Source organism: Misgurnus anguillicaudatus, chromosome 5, assembly GCF_027580225.2.
Source record: "Misgurnus anguillicaudatus chromosome 5, ASM2758022v2, whole genome shotgun sequence".
NCBI classification, from domain to species: Eukaryota; Metazoa; Chordata; class Actinopteri; order Cypriniformes; family Cobitidae; genus Misgurnus; species Misgurnus anguillicaudatus.
The window spans coordinates 2,352,085-2,370,403 of NC_073341.2; the positions used below are offsets into that span (position 1 = coordinate 2,352,085).

Below are 18,319 nucleotides of genomic sequence, written 5' to 3' on the forward strand. Positions count from 1 at the left end.
GTGATGTACAGTGACACGTGGCCAAGATGGCGACGGCAAGCCCCTCCAACTATTGGCTTAAAAAAAGCTCTTTACAAACCTATGGGTGACGTCACGGACACTATGTCCATATTTTTTACAATCTGTGTGATAAGACAGGAGTAGAGAGACTTTGAAATAATTTATCCTAAATGGGGAAATGCTGGGTTGAATGTTTTCCAGTGATCCTTGGTTGCCCGTTTTGGGCTCAATGAAGTTCTTTACAAATGCAATCATATCATTACAAAATGTAGCAAATTCACAGCAAACAGTCAGTGACGCATCTTGTTAGTATTAAATATCTTTGCTTTATTCAGACCGTCTGGTGTTTTTGTTTTGAGCAGGGGTTTTGTTTTATTTAGCCTAATTTCACATAGCTGAAGTCAGACCACGTAATTTTTTACTTTTAATCCTGAATGATAGAACAATTGTAATTCTTACGTATACATTAAAGAAAAATTTAATCTAATTTGAAACAAAAATATGACACAAGTATGTTGCATTTTTTAATCATTGTGCTTCATTGTGATGTAATTGGTGCCTCTTATTTTAAAAAGGGTGTTAAAGTCTATTTAAGACTGTTAACAAGCAAACAAACATCTTGTTCATGTACTCTTTCTCTGCAGGTATGTTTTGCCAATACGGTCTTCCTTGAGCCTATAGACAGCATTGAGCATATCCCCCCAGCCCGCTGGAAGCTAACCTGCTACATTTGTAAACAACGTGGCTCTGGTGCCTGCATCCAGTGCCACAAAGCAAACTGCTACACTGCCTTCCATGTCACCTGCGCCCAGCAGGCCGGCCTTTACATGAAAATGGAGCCAGTGCGTGAAACGGGTGCTAATGGGACTTCATTTAGCGTACGCAAGACTGCATACTGCGACATCCACACCCCGCCTGGCTCTGCCCGCCCACTGGGAGGAGTGGGAGGGGCCAGTATTGACTCCTCACACAGTGAGGGGGAGGCAGAGGATGAGGATGATATGGTGGGTGGTGAGGAGGAAGGAAAGGGATGGAGCTCAGAGCGGGTAAGGAGGGTAAAAGCGAAATCACGGCTGAAGATGAAAAAGGCAAGAAAGATATTGGCTGAGAGGAGAGCAGCCGCACCTGTGGTGTCCGTGCCGTGCATACCACCCCACAAGTATGCACATTTTATACATTTATACATATTCACACCATGCATTGTGTTGCCAGTCATTTTTATTTATATATTTTTTACTGTTCTTAAATGCCAAGTTAAAGACACATTGGTTTGTTTGTTTGAAAGACAAAACATTCATGGGGCAAGGAAAGCTCTGAAAATAGTCTAATGCAAACAAATAGTCTAAAACACACTTTCAAAAGACCACCTTTTCAAGTTGATTTACATCTGGTTCACACCACTTAAGTTCGGGAAAACATTTTTACACAATCAGATGAACCATACATCGGGGAAAGTGGGTATTTGACACATCGGCATTTTTGTCAGTGGGGGGATTTCGGGGTGGGCTGTTGACACGGGATTTCCACCAGATGTGGCCATCAAGCCAAATGTTGAATTCATGCAGGGAAATCAGAACATTTAAAGGAACAGTATGTAGGATTGTGGCCAAAACTGGTATTGCAATCACAAAACTTGTGGCTAAAACTGGTACTGCAATCACACAACTGGTGGCCAATACACAAAATGACAACATAAGGATCAGTTTTGGGCTGCAACTCCACTTTTTAAATTACAATATTCTGGCCATACCACTGTTGTCAGTGATATAAGAACTTGAAATGAAAATGATTTCTTAATGTCTAGTGACATATCAGGGCCATTTTATGATTAATTGACATACATTTCTTACATACTGTTCCTTTAAGTATGCAAGTTGAGTCATAATAAATGGGGTGAGATGACCCAGGGAATAAGTATTGAACACACTTTATTTAATACTTTGTAGAAAAGCTTTTAGAAGCCTCTTGTATGGAGAGACCAGTAGTCTGCATTGCTCAGGAGTGATTCGGGCCCAATCTTCCACATAAATGGTATTTAAATCTTGAAGGTTCCTTGGGCCTCTTATATAAACTTTGATCTTCAGTTCTCTGCATAGATTTTCTATGGGATTTAGGTCAGGCGATTGACTGGGCCATTCAAGCAACTTGATTTTCTTTCTTTGAAACCACTTCATTGTTTCCTTGGCCTTGTGTTTTCATTTTCAGCTTTCTGGTAGATGGCAGCAGATTTTTATCCAGAATGTCCTGGTACATTTCTCCATTCATCCTGCCATCAATATGAAGTCTGCCAGTACCCCTTGCTAAAAAACAGCCCCCAAACCATGATGCTTCTACCCCAAAACTTAACTGTTGGTATGGTGTTTTGGGGGTGGTGGGCAGTGCCATGTCTTCTCCAAACATGGTGTGTAGAATGACTGCCAAAAAGTTCAATTTTGCTTTCATCTGACCATACTTTAGTCTCCCAATAATCCACAGGCTTCTCCAAATGCTCTTTTGCAAACTTTAACAGAGTTGCGTGGTGAGCGTGCATGGATGGCATGGCGGTGCAGTGCATTGCTTATAGTTTTCTTTGAAACAACAGTACCTGCTGATGCAAGGTCTTCCTGAAGTTCTGCCTGAGTGGTTCTTGGCTCTTGGAGAACTCTCCTGATTATTCTTTGGACTCCTTGTACAGGGATCTTAAGCATTCTGGAAATGCGCCTATAACCATTCCCATCAAAATGCTTTTCAACAATAAGATTACGAAGATCTTGAGAGAGTTCTTCAGTTTTACTCATCATGAAGTTTTTCCTGTGTGCCTCCTGAGTAATGAGAAGCCTTTATAGGCCATCAATTAGGACTAAAGCAGCTGATATCTGTTAGTACTGATAGGGGGCAGGGTTTCTCTCTCAATACTGACAGATTTCAGGTGATCTCCTTTCTATGCCATTTTGCACCTTGTTCTCTTCATGTGTTCAATGCTTGTTCCCGGTGTCATTTCACTTTGTTTATTATGACTCAACTTGTATACTTAAATGTTCTGATATCTTTGTGTGAATTCGGGGTTTCGCTTGATGGCTGCATCTGGTTGAAGTTTTGTGTCGGTGGCCTACTTGGAAGTCCCCTTGCTGATGGGAGTGCTGATGTGTCAAATACTTATTTTCCCCACTGTATTTAAGTATTAAAGTGCATCACACATAGTCGTATTCTAATGATGTAGTGTGAAGATGCCCTTTTAGTAAGGGTGTAACGGTACGCAAAAATCACGGTTCGGTGCGAACCCCGGTTTTGAAGCCACGGTTCGGTTCATTTTCGGTACAGTAAGGGAGAAATGCAAACATTAAACTGCAGGTTGTTTATTACTTTAAACTTTTTTTTACAATTTGTTTACACTTTTTTAAACACTTTATTAAAATATAACAGATAAAATATATATAAAATGAAAAAATAATAAATAAAATACTACTGCAAAGTTATTTTTTACATTATTTTATAACAGAAGGTAACTCTTATCTTAACCTTCTCTTAAACTTTTTCTACTAAAACCTTGAACAAACAAATTCAATTCCTGAATACATTTATGAACTATTAGCCTACATTTTTGCCACTAAAAATTTTCTGTTTTGATTTATTTTGGATTGTTTAACTCACAGAATTGAATTGGCTATGTACCATCTCTGTATAAAAATAATATTACTGCTCTATGTGTAACTGCATAGCAAGCAACATGATGATATACTTATTATACACTCATTTTGAGATTAGTGAGCTGCATACATAGCATCTTTGATCTTTTGCACGTTTCTCCTAATCTTTGCTTGTGTCATCAATGTAAGCTGTAACTTTACTTACGAACCCCTCCGCAGCTGAGTAACAGCGGAGTAAGCCCGGGTTACAGCTCTTCTCTGTCCCGACCAGCTGATCGCATTGTGACAATGATATGATTGACGTGATGTGCAGATGAAAAATCTGATCACGCATTCCTTATTCTTGCTGTCACAGAAAGCGCGTCTCATGAATGCGTAGCAACGAAAGACGTGCATCCTCTCACGCACTTTTGAAAGAACAAAGCAGCGCGTTGACACGCGTTTAACATGCGCTTTTAGATACGACACGTAAACGTTTACATCAATAATCAAACGGATATACAACTAAGTAAATAAAAATCTTTCTGCGGGCAGAATTATGTTATATGTTTGATAGAAGACTTGCGCTGAACGCGGAGACTTCCGCCACTTAATATGTTCGTGCGGAAACGCACGTATTATGTTCCGCACAGGCGCACACAAAAATGCATTCGGCATTTCGGTGCACGTGCGCACCGTGCCGAAAGCCCTGAACCGAAACGGTCCGGTTCGAATACACGTACCGTTACACCCCTACCTTTTAGTAAATCAAACTTGTTCTGGTTTAGGTTAAGTAAGATCACGAGTAACCTGACAGTGCAAAGAAAAAGTCAATTTATGCAGAGACTGCACAGCTACTGGACACTAAAGAGACAGAGCCGCAATGGAGTTCCTCTCCTCCGACGTCTCCAGACGCACCTGCAGTCCCAACGCAATGCTGAGCCGCTCACCACCGTCAACACAGTTAGTGCATTACACTGTCGTTATTATGGTGAAAACTGTGAAGAAACATTTTCTTTGTTGATGTTAAGTGTTTGTGCACAGGGGGCCTGTGAAGAGAAACACTCAGTGTTGAAGGAGCAGTTAAAAGCGTGGCAGAGACTTCGTCATGACCTGGAAAGAGCCCGATTGCTGGTGGAACTCATACGCAAGAGAGAGAAGCTCAAGAGAGAGACAGTAAGACTAGTTTTCTGCTTTCCTACAGATAGGTCCTTGCTTTTATGCAGTATCTTTGAACGTATTATGTTTTCTGAAATAAATATGCTTATGTTGTAGTTTTTGGAAGTACTTTAATTAAAATTGCACAATTCATGAACACGAAACCAGAAAACAGGATATGGCATTGCATAATTTTTAAACATTTTATTTCACGTTTACATTAAATTTGTTTAAGGTGCCGTAGAATGTAAAACTGTATTTGCCTAGGCATAGATGAATAAGAAGTGTTCTGTACAATGTAACGACATATCATGAGCCTCAAACACGATTGTTTCCTCCTTATGTAAACCTCATGCATGCAAAAGATCACTGGACAACAGGCCAATCTTAACATAACACCAACTTTGACGTTACAGTCGATATGTACGTCCCAACATTAAATTACACATTACATTAAAGCGGAATTGAACCCTAGACATTCTAGCCTGTTATCACGGGTAATTTATTTCCATTTTGCATTTTACTTGAGAATTATTTATTTATTTTTTTGCACGATTTCGATAAATTAGATTGATAGTGTGTTAGAGCAGAATTTTCGTAACGGTCTTTGATGGACTCATTTAACCAGAATGCACTGCGTTAAACTGAGTCATTCGCTTCACCCACTAACCACTGATCGATGCAGCCTTCTGGCTTGTTCAACTTCATGCAGTGCCACAAGGGCAGACAGCCAGATGATGTCAAAGTTTTGCGTTTCTCTATATGATTTCGGTGCTTTGACATCATCCATCTGTCGATTCTTGCGGCACCGCATAAAGTCGAACAAGCCTAATAGCTTCTTTTACCGCTCAACCTGCTCTCAAATCAATTCAAGTCAATTTGAAGTTAGCCAGCAGACGAACCCGATTAAAGAGTAACTCCGCTTTTACTGTCTTTAAAGGCTGAAGTTCTACTATTAACATTACAGTTAAGTTTTGCAGGTCCATACTAAAAAAACACAAACTTACCACTCAGAAACGTCCATTAACAATCTCCAAACAATTGATTATTCCTCAAAATCTGTATCTTCGTCTAATACAGGCTCAAACATAAGGCTCTGTTTACACACACACAGAGAGGGCTACTGAAAAAAACTGCTCTGTAAAACAGCCAATCAGAGCAGAGCTCAACATTATTATTCATGACCCTTTCATATGAGGTAGTAATAGACCATTTAATTCCATAGACCCATCTCAACATTTCAAACCAAAGTTATGAAATTAATTCTGTAACACTTTACAATAAGGTTGTATTAGTAAACATTAGTAAATGCCTTAACCAACATGAACAAATAATGAGCGATATAGTTTGTTAATTTCTGTTAAAGGTGCAGTGTGTAATTTTTAGAAGGATCTCTTGAAAGAAATGCTAAATAATATACAAAACTATATTATCAGGGGTGTATAATGACCTTTCATAATGAACCTTTATATGTTTATTACCTTAGAACGAGACCTTTTTATCTACATACACCGAGGGTCCCCTTACACAGAAGTCGCCATTTTTCTACAGAAGCCCTTAACAGAAATTATTTTACTAAGTTGTCTCTGACGATGACATGTTTGTCTGGTGGCGGCTACCGTAGCTTCTCTATGTGTTTTAAAAGCGAGGGGTGAGCAGTGGCAGTTGCAATTCGCAACCTCACCACTAGATGCCGCTAAAATTTACACACTGCACCTTTAAGGTTGTCAATAGTTATTTATGTTGTGGTGCATTAATAAATGTTAACAGTTACAACGCTTGATTTTATAAATGTATTAGTAAATGTTGAAATGAACATGAACAAAGATATTTAGAGTGTGTGCGTGTGCGTGTAAAATGTATTTAAATGACTTATGACTTCTTTCATGCATGTTCAGATAAAGGTTCAGGAGATGATGTTAGAGATGCAGTTGACTCCATTCCTGATTTTATTACGTAACACACTGGAACAGCTGCAGGAGAGAGACATCAGCAATTTCTTCACTGAGCCTGTACGATTAAGTGAGGTAAAACACACACTCTCATAGGTTTTTCTTAAATAGTTGTCATTAAGGTCACGTAGTGTGACAGAATATACCATGTGATGGTGGAAATGTGTGAACAGTAGAGGTTTTGCTGTAACGTTTCGCCTTAATAGATGTACGGTGCTTAACAAATTTATTAGATCACCTTTTTTTGTCTTAAATGGTCAAACTCTCCTTTTTTAGTTCCAGTCTACCTCAGTATTGTTTTGAAAAATGTAACTTAAATGGGCACTGTTAGAAAAAGGGCGAGGAGTGACTGGGCCATGGGAGAAATAGAGGGGATGCCAACCGTCATACTGTATGTCAGTCGCCTCTGTAAATATCATTGTGTAACAAATGTCAAGTATTATAGTTGAAATATGGAGGTACCGTATTTTACTAGCGAATCCTCAGGACATGGTTCCGAATACTTGCCTAGACGCAAACTGTCTTCATGAGAAAAGTTCAAGTCCACCTTGATTGCCAATCAACTGCCAGCCGACAAATCGAGTCTGCCCCTGACAAAATCACGTCAGTGAGTGTGAAGCTGGTTTCTTGATTAGTAGTAAATCTCCATCACCTGATTTCAGCCGTAGTTCACTTACAATCGTGGCAATTTTTCATCAATTATCGCAGACGTATCACCTGCGATATGTATGCGATATGAACCAGTTTGTCAGTGAACACTACAGCTTTAGTCCTATTCGCACGGGATTAGTATTACCTGGTGACCTCTAGTGATTTGTTATAATTACGAAGGTTGTCTGTGATCTTAATCCCGTGCGAATCTGCCATGTCTGTAATTTGGCCAGCATTTGTTACCTGTGCGCCTTTTTTATTTATTTTTTCTCCATTTCTGCACCTCTCGCACTGCATCTGTGAAGCGCACATACAGAGACACATCCCTCCAATTTTTTTAGCTTTCATGGTGAAACTTGAGGGCTTTATTTCTCAACACTTGGTTACCATTCACTGCTTTGACCAAAATAATATTACAGCATTATCTTCTTTATTTGAATAAACCTCCATCTTGATGTTGTGAGGCTGCTTCACAGAGCGCTGTCTGGTAGTGTTGCCATGTACACGGATTTTGTTGGGCTTACATATCGTTGTGGCGCTTAACTATTTATCAAGTTTGTAGTTTTATTAAAGGATGAAGGTGCTGGTCCCAATGTTTTGGTTTTTGAGGTAAAGCATTTGGATTTATTGCGGTTTATCATTTGAATTTTTTTGTTTGCTTTCTTATGTGCAAGATCTAGCAACACATGTGAGAAACACCACACATACAGAAGACATTTTCCTCTTCTAGGCATTTATTTTTCAAAAACTAGTTACTCAGATCAGTTCTGCACAGACTGTGTATGTAGAGTTTCTGCAAATACAGCTGTCACTACATGCATTTTGCCGGAGTTCATTTGGTTGTAGAATGCAGTTGTCAGTCTTGTAAATTACTGAAGTGTGTGTGTGTGTGTGTGTGTGTGTGTGTGTGTGTGTGTGTGTGTGTGTGTGTGTGTGTGTGTGCAGAACAAAATTAAGCATTAAAAGGTGAAGGGACAACCAAATTTAGTTGCAGTGTGTATGAAGCCCATGTGTTGAAATAAAATGCATTTTCAAAACAGTACATTTTATAATATTACTTTTCAATCTTTGAGTGTTTTGTTTTTTACTCGCATTACGTTTTTGGACTGGTGCCATTTTTTACATTTCTTATTATATCTGTGTCTTTCTCTATGAAGTTTCAAATACATTTGAAAATAGTTAAGTAAAATAAATTATAAATCACTAGTAATCTGGATTATCCAAAAGTAGAGATTACTGTGTTTTTTATATTTAAGATGTATTAGATAACTAAAAAAAGTATTGTTATTGTAATTATTGTATTTGAAGACTTCATGTGGCTCACTCTTAAATAACAGATTTGTGAAAAAATACTGCAAAAACACATAGGTTTGCAAGAACAGTACATCAAGTCATCACTTTCATCAAGTCGTGTGTTGTAAGTGTTGGAAATGATGTCAAACTTTCCAGGAACAGGCAGATCTTGTGCATGTAGGGAGGATAAATAAGTCCCACACAGAGCCCTAGATGCATTACCAACTACGGCTTGATTTCTTTTATCCGATCACTGCTCTGCATCTGTGTTTTCTTGTATTTTTCCAGGTTCCAGATTACCTGGACCACATTGAGCGGCCAATGGACTTTCAGACGATGTGGAAATGTTTAGAGTCACATCGATATCTCAGCTTTGAAGCTTTTGAGGGTGACTTTCTGCTTATTGTCAACAACTGTCTGAAATACAACGCCAAAGACACCATCTTCTACCGCGCTGCGCTGCGATTACGAGAAGCAGGTAGTGCTGTTTTACGGCAAGCTCGCAGGCAAGCGGAGAGAATCGGCTATGATTACGAGACGGGCATGCATCTTCCCAGAGAGCCAAGCCCAGAGTCACCGCATGAACATGAGAGGGAGAGAGACCGAGACCGAGAGAGATCTGCATCAGCTGCTGAAGACGGTCAGTTGTTGTTTTTTCTCAGTCTTTTCCATCTTAAACCTATTAAACCGGACATACTGTACATGTGTACTGTGGCTCAAATACACATTTTACATGCAACATATTTTTAGTGTTTAATTATTAAATTATTAAAGAAAATTACAAAAATTAACTTTTTATTTTTATAAGACATTAAATAAAAAACAACAAGGCAGCAGTGTTCATTACCAGTTAATAAACGGCAACATTGTTTAAAATAAAATGTGTTTTGCAGTCTTTGGTGATAGCTCTGTCATCCTTTCCTCCGCTTTTGTCAAAGAAAACTATTGTTCCTGTCTTTTTTGCTTAATATAATAAACATTTTTTTTTGTTAAGATCCTAATCCTTTGCTTGATCTAATAATAGTGTTATATTTAATAAATAATAATTATTTGAAGGTCTTATATTTATTAGGCTAGTATTGCTGAATTTGGTTAAACTAGCAGCTGTGGCTTCTATCATTGCTTTTATATAAATGCATCGCAACATGCCAGTCAAAACGTCAGTTTTTTTAGATAAATAATGAAGTAACCAACTTGTCAACAGTTCGTCAATAATAAGCATTATTTGCGCTAAGGCTTACTAATAAATCTTATTAAATGCTGGGAAAAGCTCGTTCACGTCCCCAAGTCGATTGGTGACCGAATTGTTTTAATCGTTCTTTAAAAAGAAACGGTTGTTGTATTAAACGGCTCTGTGGTCATGTTGTGTTCAACGTCATTGCGATGTTGAACCATTGAACATTTTGATGGAGGAAACATTAATGAATCAGCTTGTGTCTGTAGTGATTCACATGTAAAAAATCCACGAAATATAGCATATATTGCACATAATAGCTCAGGAGGAAACTGTTCATAACTAGAGGCACTAAAAATCTTAAAAATCAAATAGCCACCTTTCGATCACATGTGGTCAAGAAGATCGCTAATCTGACGTTAGCACAAGTTTGTTGCACAATTTTTTTTGGCTTAAAAAGTTACAAAATGTGCACTTTATATTTTATGCAATACAACTTTGTTGGGTATGAATGTTAAAAGCTATTATTTTGCACAAAATAGAGGAGACAATAACGTATCTCCTGATACTTTAGCTGACCTTACCTTTAGATTTTGCCAACATTAGCAAACATGTCTCTTTGGGGCAAGTTGTCTCACATGCTTTTCACAATGGAAATAGTTATTCTAAACCCTGAGTTAACTAAATCCTGGGTTATCTGTTTCACACTTTTCGTGCTTTACCAGGGGTTAAGAGATAACCCTGGGCAGGGTGTCCGTGCGGTAGTAAAAGGTAGTAAAAAAATCTGCCAAAATTAAGGCCCTTGAAAGGTAGTAAAAGGTAACATGTAGTTAATCATACATTGTTGCTGAGTTAACATAAAGGAACAGTATGTAGGATTGTGGCCAAAACTGGTATTGCAATCACAAAACTTGTGGCTGAAACTGGTACTGCAATCACACAACTGGTGGCCAATACACAAAATGACAACATAAACATCAGTTGAGGGCTGCAACTCCACTTTTTAAAATGACAATATCCTGACCATAACACTGTTGTCAGTGATATTAAGTATTTTAAATGAAAATGATTTCTTAATGTCTAGTGACATATCAGGGCCATTTTATGATTAATTGATATACATTTCTTACATACTGTTCCTTTAAATAAACCAGGCTTGATGACATATGCAGCTTTCCTATTAAGAGCCGGCCTGAGTGCACGGATTGTTTGTGTTTTCCGTGAAGAAATGTGCCAGAGGCCGCATGAAATTTGGTCACGGCAGCGGCCTCCAAAATCTCTATGCAGGAAAAACTCAAAAATCAGGTTGTTTGTCAAGTGGGTAACAGGGAAATGTAAAACAACTTGTGTAATTTTTAGTGTGGCATCTGAGACTTTTTTAAAGCTATACTCACAGTCAGTGTTCATTACACTTTGTTTTATAAAAGCCTAAGGACCTATTTTGTTACACCTGTGGTGTTCACTGCCCTTTGTGTATTTTTTCCTCACACAGATCTCATGCTGGAGAACCGTCGGCGTTTACCTTTGGAGGAACAGTTGCAGATCCTGCAGGCACGTTATGATGAAGTCATGTCAGGAAAGCACAGCATCGGTCAGTCCCGCCGAGCAAAAGCCTTGAAGAAGGAGATGACGGTTATTAAGCGGAAACTGGCCCAGGGTGTCTGTGGTTTGGGCAATCACGAGTCAGGTGTGTCGCTGGAACGTGACTCAGTCCTCGCACATCACGCCTCTATGAGTGGCCGTCATGATGATGAAGAGAGCAGCAGTCATGAGATCAGTGGAAAAGGTCAGAAAAACGTGCACAGATGTTTTACTGATTTTCAACTAAAGCCAACTGATTTGCTGCTGTAAGCCCTAAATACAACAGATGAATGTGAAAGTGACACAGACACGCAGAGCAGTGGAGTGGGGTGGGGTGGGGGGGGTGTGCCCCTTGCTTTGCTGATGTAATTATAGAGACATATAGACAATTGGTGAAACATATCAGATGTTATAAACGTAAAAAAAAAACTATAAAACAAACTGAGAAGCATTCAGGAATGACTTTACTGCTATTCAGACTGGGAATTAATAGTATAGTAATAGAATTATTTAGTAATAGTACAAATATCAGATTAATAAATGAATAATAGTTACATTCTTGGCTTTCTCATCATCATCATCATCTTTAAATAAAAAATGAGTTTTTTTTGCTTTGTAGATCTTATTGTGTCCTCTTCTGCTCTGGCCCCTGAAGTTGGTCGTCGTACATCTGTCCTCTTCTCGAAGAAAAATCCCAAAGCCGCGGGCCCTCCTAAGCGTCCAGGTCGACCCCCTAAGAACCGAGACTTGTTGCATGGACCGGGGGTGCTGAGCTCCAGTCAAGTTGGTCCACCTCAGCTGCCCTCCCTCACCCAATCACGCAAGAGACCCCACAGCCCACAGTCCAGCTCAAGCTCGGAGTCTGACAGTGAACATGATCACCTCATACTGGGTACATTTTTAACTAAAGTCTGCAAGATAGAAAGCTGTATTAATGTAAATAGTTAAAAGCATAAAAAATCATAGCAATAAAGCCCAAGTGCCAAAGTTAATGTAAGCCACAATATTTTCAGGAAATTACAATGGTTTTTATGGATAGTTATACATGAAGAGTTTGGTTCCAAAACGCAATAAATCCATTTTGACAAATTTGTGTAAAAACATGTTTTCTATACCAAGAAAGTGACAAGATGAAAACCACTATTTTCTGTTACAAACTTTCACATAGCATCTTTAGGTTATAAAAACATAAAAAATTCAAATCCATAACTTGATTTTCAAAGCTTTATTATAAAAACGGATTAGTTTTTCCACAAAATGCAATAAATCCATGACAAGTTTTTATTCAAAATGCTATAAATCTATTAAATCAATCGCCTATATAAATGTGCATTCATCTTTGCCATGTTATATTCATTTAGTTGACTAGTTGTACACACTAATTGAAAATATAAACATTAATGTCATTAATCAAAACACTTACTTTGTGATATTAAGATCACTGTCATTGCTGCGGTTATACTCGATGTTTTTCACAGCGATCAGCTGTAAAATCTTTTGGTCCTGCTCGATTTTCGTTGGCTTTGAGTAAAATAATGGAAAGTTTTTCATAAGATCCCCTGGGGTCAATGTGTTATCATGACAGAAACTTGATGCTGTCGGCCAGGGCAAACAATAAGTCTCTTGCGTAAATTATTAGATGCTGATTTCTTACCTTTCTTTCCCGTCACAGAAAACCACCACAGGTTTATCAATGCTATTAAAGTATTATTTTGCTTTTGTTTGTTTGTTGATCACGAAGTATAAAGTAGATGAGGAAAACTAGATTCCGTGTACTCAACGCGCCGCCATTGTTTGTTTACATTGCGTGAAATGGTGCGCTGTAATCTGTGGAGTGGATTTATTGCATTCTGCAGAAAAGGGGGAGTGGCGTTTATTGCATTTTGGGAAAAAAGGGAGAAAAGATGACAGAATAACACGGCGGATATTGCATTTTGCGTAAAATTAAGAATTTACTTTTTAATACTGACCTGATATAATACTGATTATGGCAGTAACTCATTTTTTTCAAAAATGGCATTTATTGCGTTTTGGAACCAAACTCTTCACATGTATTCCCAATATCCCCGTAGTGGCTTGGGTATGCAAAGCTGCTTAAATGGGCTGCATGCCGCTTTCGTTAAAAAAATGTCCAAAAGATGTTTGCTCCCTTTATAAATAAGATTGTGATGGATGAAGATTTAGGTTTTATCCTTGTAATATCTTCAAGACATTTTATAGTTATTTTCAAAAAGTTATGGGGATGTGTCTCACTTGCAAATTACGCCCATGTCGACTACAGAAGAGACTTTATGCCACCATTTAAGAGGATTTACCAGTGCTTATCTTATCTAAATCATGTCTTAACTTAGTGTGTATGGCAATACTGAACCAATTTGTTTAGCATTTGTGCATGCTTACAAGTTTACATTTATAATTCTTTGGAATAATATTTGTCTTATTTGTTCATTTAATAAAGAACTAGATTTTATATATCTCATTGGTTATAATTCAATATGGAAACTTGCACGGTGCTTTTAAGAAACAGGCTGGAAAACCCCTGCCAGTGTCAGATAATAGTTTGCTTTATGTTAATATGTTATAGATGTACTTTGTAGAAGTTGGTTTACTCTATAGTGAAGTGTTGTGTTCTTCTGTCAGATCTCCACAGTAATGGTTTTGGTGAAAGCAGTCGCCCGGTGACCGAGAGTTTTCTGGTATACAGGAATGAACGCAGTCTGCCACGCTCCAGCTCCGACTCTGAATCCACCAGCAGTAGCAGTAGCAGCGCTGCATCTGACAGGACCAGTACGCATTTTACTGAGAAGTATAAGATAACTCAAATACAGTCAAAATCTGGAATATAGTCATCAAAGCATGAACAGAAGAAAAACTCATCCTACATAATGTACGTTCTGTGAAACTTAATCCTTATATCTTTAACACTGACTGAAACCCCATTCATACAGTCGTTGATCCCAGACAATTCCCCCAAAATTGCCAGCGTGGCTTCCGTGTGAAACCAAACACTAGGGGGACCTAGTAACATTGCCGTAACACTTACGGAACGCAGGAATTATGCAGAACAACAGTCACGATGAGAAATGTCTGCAATCTGGAATGAAAAAAAATAGATTAGCTGTAGTTAAAGAGAATTCAAGCGTTATGTGAGTATGTTGCTTTTTCTATTGCAGTACTACTCCCTCTAAACAGGGCCGTGGGAAAGCCTCATTCTCCCGCTCAACATTTCAGGAGGACAGCAGTGAGGAGACATCTGGGACAGAAAATGACTCTTACTCCATGGGCGGAGCCAGAGGAGTTTCTCACTGTATGTACAGTAGACACACCATCAAATGACCTGGACTGTCTGTAAACTCTTCATAGACTGAAGAATGACGTGATGTGTGTGTGTTTTTGTATGCAGTGGTTCGAGGCAGAGGTCGCTCGGGATGCTGGATGAGTTCTGATGAGTACAGTTCTCTAGACGCTCTTGTTCTGGTGTGGGCCAAATGCCGAGGATACCCCTCTTATCCTGCACTGGTGAGTCTTACCTTGTACTGTATTAAGGTATTAACATATGAAATGGGGTAGTTGTGGTTCTTTTAAAAGTCTGTTTTATGTATTACCCTGGTTTCACTTAACTAACTTGGTAAAGTAAAATGACGGGTATGAGAATTTTGCGTGTGTTACTCTCTTTGACCAGCAGAGGGCTTCTTCAGTCCATGTCTAACTACCTCATCTGCATATGTTCCCCACAGATCATTGATCCTAAGATGCCACGAGAAGGTGTGTTTCACAGGGGTGTCCCGATCCCCGTCCCACCTCTAGAGGTGCTAAAACTAGGAGAGCAGATGACCCAGGAGGCGCGGGAACATCTATTCCTAGTGCTGTTCTTTGACAACAAGAGAACCTGGTTAGTCATGCACACACACTTATGTTTTTTATTTATTATGAAGTTTCTAAGTAAAAGGCACAAATTACACAACCTCATGCACTCGGCATATTAAAAATGATTTTAGTTGTGGTTTATCCCTGCATATTTGTGATAAATATGCACATTTATGATTTCATGTTGACAAAGGAAGCTGATCTTGATTGGTACTCTTGTGTGCATTGGAAGTGCTGATTAGCTCACAAATATATTATTATACCACGGGGCTGTTGAATGCTTTATTCTGATTGGCAGAGAAATGATCCATGGGTGATTATTATTTTTCTGTTAACCGCACACCTAACCTTTAAAATGTCTTAAAAGTAGGCACCAGAGCAATGTTTGTGGTAACCGTGGTATAAGCCGAATAATTGACTTTGAATTATTTGAAAATATTATTTGACGCTTATTAATTATTTGACCCTTCGCGTCGTGCCGCATTACCACCTTTGGTGTGCATTATTTTTGAATAATTCAATGGCCTGTCGACAATTATTCCTTACTTAAAACTAAGTTAGTGTTCTGCTTTGTAGATTGAACCTTCTTGATTAAAAGAAAGTCCAAAAAGGTACACAATTTAACAATCCCAGTTTTTCAACTTCTGCCGTGACCAACGGCACTGACGCGGCACCGACGGATCCACAATTCAGTATGACATCACCCATTAAAAATTAATGGGAAGCGTCAACGCGTACACCCCGTGTGAATGTACCTTCAGAATTTGTATCTTACACATGTATCAGACATCCTAGACAAAATTTTAACAACTTTAGTCTTTTTCTGGCTGGGCAATTCCATTATAAACCTAACTTTTTATCCATATTGATATCTTAAATGTCAATATTTGATGGTTTACACCTACCCATGCAAAGTTTCTGTTTTTTAAGCAGTTTTTATTTATTTTCCATAGTTAAATAAGTGCTAATTGTCATGCCTATAACGGAGAAATGTATTTTCCTCATAAATGCACATACACAAGTTAAATTATAATAGTTGATCTTTGAAGATCCGTCACTTCTCCATTTGTAGGGTATTATTGCTTTTGGTTTGTGCATTTTAATTCACAGAATTTATACAATGTATGTTGTTTGCCAGAGTCCAGACATTTTTTTCTGACTCTATAATCAGGGGTTTAGGAAAATGTAAACAAATGGTTCAATATATTGGTAATAAATCCATCCTCTGAGAAATAATATTTCAAGTTTTGACTGCAAATGTCAATTGCTCAGCTGAGCTGTCTTTGATTCCAAGTCTGCATCCTTCACTCTATAAGTAAAAATGTAAAAACCTTTATTTCATTAAAATCATTGTGATATAATGGCTTACATCTAAGTGCTTAAATATAAATTGTGTATGATTTTCTTTAGGTAAGAACTTTTTGAACGAATAATGTGTAGTGGATGAAAGTCCATGACAAGCTAAAATAGTAATACTGCCAAAATTTGCAAAAACTGTAAAATTGTGACAAAAAAACACAAATATTTAAGATTTGGCTAATCTATCACAAGCCTATACAAGAAAAAAATGGACATTTGAAAATGTGTCAAATTTACCTCTTGTGCACATGTGTTATTAAATTGTAGAAAATATTTTTTGCCTGAAATGTGAAAAAATGCTTTGATCAGTTCTAATTCTAATGTCCATAGTAACTTATTCTTTTGACTGGTTGTGTACAATAAAATGCCATCGGACGGTAACATTTGATATTACAATTCCAAATAAAAAGGTACCTGTACCTGTTTTTTTACATGCCTGTGGCCATTTTTGCACACTTTAATTACCTGTATGATTACACTTTGCAATATGTAAAAGGTTTTGTTGATGTTCGAAGATGCTGACAGCTCCAAAACTCATTCTTCTTAAACTCTCAAGTGGGTCATGAGCGTTTGAGAACAATGGGTTTTGGAGCTGTCAGCATCTTTGAACGTCCTCATCCTGTGCTCGCAAACAACAAGAAATAGGCCAGAGGAAATGAAAATGCTTTTAAGAGCTGAAATGATGTCTGCATGGAAAAAGAGAACATTGTGTAAAACAAAAAGCATTAATGTGTGTCTGTGTGTGTTTGTGTACAGGCAGTGGCTGCCACGCTCCAAACTGGTTCCTCTCGGTGTCAATCAGGATCTAGACAAGGAGAAGATGTTGGAAGGGAGAAAGTCAAACATCAGGAAGTCCGTTCAGGTGGCGTACCACCGTGCCATGCAGCACCGCAATAAAGTCCAAGGCGACCCGAGCAGCGATACTAGTGACACCGACTGAACACGTGCACACACATGAACCGATTTCATGTCACAAACAGAAAGGACTGCGATGCTTTTGATTTGAAATACACACTTTAATACTTTCTCTACTCTGGTGCTAAACTATCGGGTGGTCATGGACACAGGATGGTTGTTTTTACATGTACACAGACGAAATGCAGCTGTATGTGATGTTTTTCAGGTACAGCCACAAATGTAGGACAAATGTGGTCCATTTACCTCACACTACAGCCAGTATTGTGTATATCATGAACACACTTTTGATGCTTGCAACAAATGTGATTTTAAAATCAACCACACAATATTCCATGTGTACTGCTGGCTGGCTGACTGACTGTGTGTGTGTGTGTGTGTGTGTGTGTGTGTGTGTGTGTGTGTGTGTGTGTGTGTGTGTGTGTGTGTGTGTGTGTGTGTGTGTGGTTGTGTGAGAGAGAATTCATGTAAATGTTGATAAATGAGCTTAAAACGGAAAGCATGCTGTGCATTTCATACAGAGGACCCAAACAACGCTTAATAGTATTTATTATGTTCTTCCAAATTCATAAATGCATCCATATACACAGTCTTAGCTTGCGAGGCCGTGTGTCTGTCTATGTTTGTTGTGTATATTTCTCTTACACTTTGTTTATTGAGAATGAATGAATACATTGATGACTAACTGTATTGTCTGCTCATGTGACGGATCTAGCACTGTAGAACATACATGCCATAGACTTTCATTAAAAATGTTTGGTTTT

The 18,319-nt window shown here is 38.4% G+C and overlaps 1 protein-coding gene across 2 annotated transcripts in view; it reads left to right on the forward strand.

Annotated features, from left to right (window-relative positions):
- brpf1 (bromodomain and PHD finger containing, 1) overlaps positions 1 to 18,319 on the forward strand; it is a 33,676-nt gene extending 15,357 nt beyond the window's left edge. Inside the window, exons 5-16 of one of the 2 annotated variants that reach the window (XM_073867406.1) lie at positions 645 to 1,159; positions 4,394 to 4,568; positions 4,650 to 4,781; positions 6,662 to 6,790; positions 8,948 to 9,299; positions 11,326 to 11,619; positions 12,034 to 12,306; positions 14,055 to 14,199; positions 14,585 to 14,721; positions 14,818 to 14,933; positions 15,152 to 15,306; positions 17,397 to 18,319. In XM_073867406.1, the coding sequence (XP_073723507.1) occupies positions 645 to 1,159; positions 4,394 to 4,568; positions 4,650 to 4,781; positions 6,662 to 6,790; positions 8,948 to 9,299; positions 11,326 to 11,619; positions 12,034 to 12,306; positions 14,055 to 14,199; positions 14,585 to 14,721; positions 14,818 to 14,933; positions 15,152 to 15,306; positions 17,397 to 17,580 (2,607 nt within the window). In that variant the 3' untranslated portion in view covers positions 17,581 to 18,319. Of the gene's footprint in view, positions 1 to 644; positions 1,160 to 4,393; positions 4,782 to 6,661; positions 6,791 to 8,947; positions 9,300 to 11,325; positions 11,620 to 12,033; positions 12,307 to 14,054; positions 14,200 to 14,584; positions 14,722 to 14,817; positions 14,934 to 15,151; positions 15,307 to 17,396 lie in introns of both variants that reach the window. The other variant, XM_073867405.1, reaches the window with a different exon arrangement.